The 6,000-nt window shown below is 51.1% G+C and overlaps 2 protein-coding genes across 3 annotated transcripts; one reads left to right on the plus strand and one right to left on the minus strand.

Moving 5' to 3' along the window:
• Positions 1-703: 703 nt before the first annotated feature.
• On the minus strand, positions 704-2,353 carry SAT2 (spermidine/spermine N1-acetyltransferase family member 2). Of its 2 annotated transcripts, XM_039847233.1 has the most exons (6): positions 2,088-2,339; positions 1,827-1,878; positions 1,609-1,692; positions 1,387-1,488; positions 1,207-1,247; positions 704-1,068 (listed from the first exon to the last, which is right to left on the minus strand). In XM_039847233.1, the coding sequence occupies exons 1-6, from the start codon at positions 2,151-2,153 to the stop codon at positions 901-903; spliced, it is 513 nt and encodes a 170-aa protein (XP_039703167.1). In that variant the 5' UTR covers positions 2,154-2,339; the 3' UTR covers positions 704-900. The 2 variants fall into 2 exon arrangements, with proteins under 2 accessions (XP_039703167.1, XP_039703168.1); XM_039847234.1 differs by lacking the exon at positions 1,609-1,692 and having other exon boundaries at positions 2,088-2,353.
• A 479-nt stretch (positions 2,354-2,832) lies between these two features.
• On the plus strand, positions 2,833-6,000 carry SHBG (sex hormone binding globulin). Its single transcript, XM_039847391.1, is given in 12 exon segments — positions 2,833-2,844; positions 3,434-3,516; positions 3,698-3,746; positions 3,748-3,858; positions 3,860-3,893; positions 4,215-4,372; positions 4,618-4,777; positions 4,906-5,042; positions 5,406-5,601; positions 5,863-5,892; positions 5,895-5,927; positions 5,930-6,000. Coding segments are annotated over 12 exon segments (1,074 nt in total).

Raw genomic sequence — 6,000 nt, forward strand, 5'->3', positions numbered from 1 at the left:
ATAAAAGTGAGAAACGAGCCTGTTCCCTTCCTTGTCTCCATGGGTCCTAAAGGTTTTTTTTGGTTTTGCTGAACTGAAAATAAAGGGTTTGTGTCTTTTGAAAAATAAAGAGCACTAGCTAGCTGAGCTGATTTTCAAAAAGTTGGAGACATGGTTCCATAGTGTAGCGGTTAGCATGTCTGCTTTACACGCAGAAGGTCCTGGGTTCACGCCCCAGTGGAACCATGGTCCATGGTCTACGGCCATGCCACCCTGAACAAGCCTGATGTCTGATCTCGGAAGCTAAGCAGGGTGAGATGGGAGACAACCTAGGAAGACCATATGCTGTAGGCATTAAAAAAATAAAAAGTTGGGGCCAGTGTCCTTCCCAGTGACTCTGAAATACTTCCACCAGGTGGCAGCCTGTTCCCTCTGTTGAGTCCGTGGGCCTGCCTCAGTCTTGGATCTCACAGCTCATCTAGACATTGGAAGTCTTTGTCTGGGTCCCAAAAGTGACCAAGAAGCCTGATATGCCAAGCTAGTACCTTGCTCTTCTTTTTTCTATAGTCCACAGGCCAGAGCCAAGACTCTGGATCACTGAGGGTGAAAGTCACCTCACCGTCAGCTCACCTTTACCCCTAGGAGTGACATTCACTGACCAGAACACTGAGGAAGGGTCATAAAGCGGCTGAAAAATATGAAAACATCAACTCTTCTACCAACATCTGGACATAGTGATTCTTGTTTATTTTTCACCCTCAATAAGGAGGTGGAAAGACCTCTCCCTCAATTCCGCTCTTTCTGTACTTCAGGAATATTCACCTCCAACTCTCTTTTCTTCAGTGGAGACAGTCTCTGAGGAGTACTTGGGCAGGTGGAGAAGGAGAAGCTCACATACTGAGAGATACCCAAGGGATGGCATCACTTTCCTGCCAACTCCCTCATCGCCTCTCCTTCAAAGCAAAAGGAATGCCAGCCCTCGGCTTCAGTCAGATCTTGGGCTCCTAGGGCCTTGTACAAGTCCATGGCCCTCTTATTCCAGTTCAGGACTGCCAGGCGGAACTGGGAGCAGCCCTTATCTAGGGCCACCTGTGGGAAAAGACATCACTCTTTCACTTTCCTGGATTCAGAAAAGAAAAGGTTTTCTCATCCTCTATTCGAGCCAATTCCCTCCCATACACCTTTGCCTTCCCAGGGCGGAGCTTGTAGACCCATCCCCCTCCTCACCTCAGCCACCTTTTTGATTATTTTGGAACCAATCCCCTGACCTGATGTGGGGAGAAAAAGGTAAAAAAGAGAAATTGTGTGAGTTGGAGGGGATCAGAAAAGGCCATAGGCTTGGATTAGATGGTGGTCAAATCTATGGGATGCTTTTCTCCCGCCCCAGCCTCAGCTTCTGTCCTGTACCCCGGTATTCTGGCTTCACATATATGTCTTCCAAATAAACGTTGCGTCCCTTCCACGTGCTGTAGCTGAAGTAATATATCCCATAGGCCACCACACAGGGCCCTGAAAAAGAGAGAAGAAAGAGGAGTCAGGCCACTGGGTGCCTCAGGGGAGACCTCTGAGGCTGACTGGCGAGGCATACCTCTGAGGAGAGGCATACCTCTGAGGTCGAGGTGTTCTTACCCTGTGGCTCCCCGGGGCCGGGAAAAATCTCTGCTACCAAACAGTGATAGAAAGGATTCTCTCTAAATCCATCTGCCTTCAGGGCTGCAGAAATCAGAGTTGTAACAAAGAGAGAAAGAGGGCCTGGGTGTGTGCCCGGCCTTGAGCTACTGTTTGGGGAACCCATCTCTCATTTTCCCACCCCGGCCTCCGTCAGGACCGAAGTGCTGGGCCCCTACCTTCTTCACTGATCTTCACTTGATTCGAGAATTTCTCGTACTCAGCTAGTTCCTACAGCATGGGTACAGAGGCCAGATTAGGGCAAGTGCTGGAGCAGGACCCCAGGGCGCGTTCCTCCCCCTGCTCCCATCGCCTGCCGCTGCTCACACCCCCTTCCCCTGTTTTCACTCCCTCCCCACCCTCGGCCTCCTACCCGACCCCTCCAGCCATGCCACTCTGACCCCTTCTGGGACCCTGGTTTTCCCGACCGCAAACTTCACCCGAATCAGCCTCAGGATATTTCCACAGTCTCCCTCCTTCGCCTCTCGGATCCGCACGGAATCCATCCCTATCTCTACTGTCTGGGACCGAAATCTAAGATCCCCAATCCGTTCAGCAGGACCGAGAGAACGGCAACTGGGACCCTTTAAAGGGCCTACAAATTCGGATACTTGCAAGCCGGGGAAACGAGGCGGTGACTGGGTCACGGGGAAGCGGAAGCCCGATTGGTGTGACCGCGGGGACGTGGGAGTGGCCGAACGAGGCGGTCCTCACTGCCTGGTAGCCCATAAATTCTGCCCCTGCCCGGAAATTCTGACCCTGAAGGCCCGCACCCGCCAGCCAATCAGCTTGAAGAGTAGGCGCGTCTCCGCTCCCTTAAGCCTGCTCCCCTTGGTGGGGTCTTGTGTGATTCGGCGCCTGGGTAGGTGTCAAGTCTTGGCTGCAGAGGCTTGGTCGCTGTTGTTATTGGGTGTCCCAGCCTGCATTGAAGAAACCCCAGGTTCAAAAGTCACCCCCCGGTCCTTTAACTGAAGTATGCAGTGATTATCTGCTCTACCCTTCACTCTCACTCACCCATTCAAACCCACCCAGACCCTTTGTGAGCTCTATGACCCCCAGCTCTAAATGCTATTTTTCACATATTACAGACAAGGATCTAATTAATGCACAACAGTGGAGTGACTTGCCTAATGTCACTCAGCTAAATATTTGGGATTCCGTGTCTCAGCTCTAGTCCCGACAGGGATGCTACTAAAGGTGCCAGGCAGGACCGTTTCTACGCTTCAAGCCTATCCAGGACAGCCTCCCTTGGAAGACTTGGAGGACCCAGGCTAGGCCCTAGAGTAGGAGGAGAGGGGAAATGGGGTGTCCTTTCTCAGCTCATAAAATTTCTCTGGAGTGGGGCAGGGTAGTGGAGGAACTGTGTCCTTCACCCCGTTTATCCCCATAGAGGGGTGGTAGGGTCAATGCCCCTTCTTCCCCTGGGGCAACCTTTAACCTTCCGCCAAACATGGGCAAGGCTGCCTGCTCTCACGCATTCTCCCCTGAGTTGTCTAAGCCTCAGAGAAGCTGATTATGGAGCGCAGAGCGCCTCTGGCCACATTGTGTTGGCTGCTCCTGCTGCCACCTAGCAGCCACCAGGGACAGGACCTGAGACAATTCCCCCAACTCAAGTGCAGGAGTGGGACAGGTATTCAGCCCATGTGTGTGTTTAAGTGAGCTACACTTTGGCTCTGCCCTCTTCCTTTCTTTCCTCCTCTGGCTCTGCAGCAGGAGGCCTCTCCATCTGTCTCTGGCATGTCCTTATTCCAGCTTGTTTATTTTCTAGCTCTGATAGAGGATCTAGGACCTTCCTGCTGTGCACCTCAGCAATGACTCAGGATAAAAGCCTATCTCCATCATAACCTTCGATCTCACCAAGATCACTAAGTATGGGGTTGTTCCAGTCCCTTGACCTTGGTATTAGTTCCCTGATCCTACACTCTATCAGCTTTTCTCTTTTCTCTGTCTCCCTGTTTCTCTCTCTTTCTCTCTCTTAACTCCACTTCCCCAAAACCCACAGCTACCCTTAAAAGGCACACTCCATACACAGTCCCTTCTATCATTCCAGAACCTCTTCTTCCTTTGAGTTTCAAACCTGGGATCCAGAAGGAGTGATTTTTTTATGGTGATATCAACCCAAAGGATGACTTGTTTGTGCTGGGACTTCAGGATGGCAGCCCTGAGATCCAACTACACAATCATTGGGCCCAGCTTATAGTGGGCACTGGACCCTGGCCTGGATGATGGGAGATGGCACCAGATAAGCCAGATCTGGTCTTAAGGGAAGGGTGTCTTGAGCTGGTCTGAGGAGGGAAAACAGAATCAAGTTATTGGGCATCCCAACACCATTGCCTCTCATTTAATCTGTATGAAACCCCCATGAAGTTACTATTCTTCTCTCCATTTTTTCAGAGGGGAATTCTGAGGCTCAGTCAGTATAAAAGTGACAAGTCCTAAGTGAGCCAAGGATGCTAGCTGATTCTCAAGTGCATGTTCTTTCCACTATACCGCTACCTCTGAAGAAAGTGGTGGAGGCAGCCCCCAGGAGTCTCTGATTTTGCTTTTCTCCTCCTTTGTGTAGATAGAAGTAAAGATCCTTGGAGACTCAGTGCTGCTGGTGGTGGATGGGGAGGAAGCGCTGTGTCTGAGACAGATCTTTGGGCCTCTGGCCGAAAAACTCTAGGCCATCATGAAGGTTGCACTGGGCGTGCTGCTGTTCCCCCTCTCCAACTTCCAGTAGCCGGTAACTGCATCACAGGGTAGGAACCATGACCAAAGTTGGTAAAGCATTGCTGGCTGGTTAGGTGGCCATGGGAGTCTAAGTCCACGCTTTTGAGAAGAGGAGATTGGATGAAAGGTACATGGGGGAGGCCAAATACTTGTGTCTTGAGGGAGAATAAACTGAGAATAGGGAGGCTGAGACTGGGCTCAGATGTCTCAATTCCAAAATCCCTGCATCTTCCCTTCCCCCCGCCCCACTGGTTCCAGCTGGTCCCTGCCCTGGATACCAACTTGTGCAGGGATAACTAGTTGGACCAACAGGCCCGAACCTCAGTGTCTGCCCCCACTAGCCTCAGAAGCGATGCTGTAGAGTCCCAGCCTAGGATATTCTTCCCTCTAGGGACTTATGCAGAATTCTATCTCCAAAGTAAAAGCTACTTTTTCCCCTCTATGGATAGCTCTGCGTCTGCCTTCCTCCATCTCCTTCTACCACTAGCCCCCTCCCTCCGTGAATCTTCAGCATTGAGGCCTCAGGAGGATTATTTCTCCCCGCAGACATTCCCCAGCCTCATGCAGAGCCCTGGGCCTTATCTCTGGACCTAAGACTCCAGCTGGCAGCAGGCTCTGGCTACCTCCTTGCCCTTAGGACCCCAGAAAACCCTTGTTGACTTAGCCTCCACCTCCAAAATCAAGTAAGAGGGGACACTGCTTATATTCAGTGGCACCTGGGAGCAGCAGAAAAGAAAGGGAACTCCAAAATGTCAATATTAGGAAAGCTTAAGGGTGGGAATAGGTGGCCAGGGACACATCTTGAAGCTGACCACAGCAAGCAAACAGGTTTTATTTAGATTGTATATTTACTTGGGGATGGATATGGCTTTATAGAGGGTCAAGCCAGGAGAGCCGAGGCAGGATTTAAGAGGTGGAAATAGCCAATAGATAGAAGGTGTGGGGCTAAGAGGCAGACTTAAGGCAGCTAGGAGTGGGGCTACAAGAAGTAGATGTGGTTTATTCTTTCCTTCTCCACTTATATCCCTGTCCCACACACTCTGCAGAAGATGGTTCTCTCTTCTGGGTTAGGGCCAGGGCTGAATCTGCCATTGGTCTTGGAATTCCCTCTTCAGCTGAAGCTGGCTGTGTCCAGGGTGGCCTTGAGCCAGGTGCTGAAGAAGGAGTTCCTTGCTCTGTCTCCTGTGGGCCTTAACCTCTGGGCCCACCCACAAGGGCATCTCTTCCTGGGGGCTTTGCCAAGTAAGAGAGAGTGAAGTTTAAGTTCCTCAGGACACCATTGGAAATAACTAAAGGGAGAGAAGATAAGAAAGGGCTCATTTCTAGGGGAAAGAAACCTCTGAGAAGGCAGAATAAAAGGCTACAAGAGTGAGGATAGAGGGCAGTAGGAGTAAGTGCTTTAAAAAATTTAGTTTTGGAGAAAGGGGGGTTGCGGAGGAGCTTCTGGATCCAGACCACCTTAATACCCTAACGCCTTGCCTGCTCCATGCCACCTCCCTCTAGGAGAGGTCTCTTATGCCTCATTTTGCTTGGATGACTTTGGGCACAAGACCAGAGGCTAGACACAGACTGGTCTTGAGCAGAAGCCAGGACATCTGGACTCGCAGCTGTCCCCAGAGCCCAGGCAATGGCACCCATTAA

Source organism: Pteropus medius, unplaced genomic scaffold (genome assembly GCF_902729225.1).
Source record: "Pteropus medius unplaced genomic scaffold, Ma_sr-lr_union100, whole genome shotgun sequence".
Taxonomy (NCBI): domain Eukaryota; kingdom Metazoa; phylum Chordata; class Mammalia; order Chiroptera; family Pteropodidae; genus Pteropus; species Pteropus medius.

Excerpts from the sequence above, each read along its gene's own strand:
- SAT2 (XM_039847233.1), bottom strand. The coding sequence starts at position 2,153 with ATGGATTCCGTGCGGATCCGAGAGGCGAAGGAGGGAGACTGTGGAAAT. Across the intron at positions 1,693-1,826 it reads AGTGAAGATCAGTGAAGAAG|CCCTGAAGGCAGATGGATTT; the intron begins GTAGGGGCCCAG and ends TGATTTCTGCAG. Across the intron at positions 1,489-1,608 it reads CGGCCCCGGGGAGCCACAGG|GGCCCTGTGTGGTGGCCTAT; the intron begins GTAAGAACACCT and ends TCTCTTTTTCAG.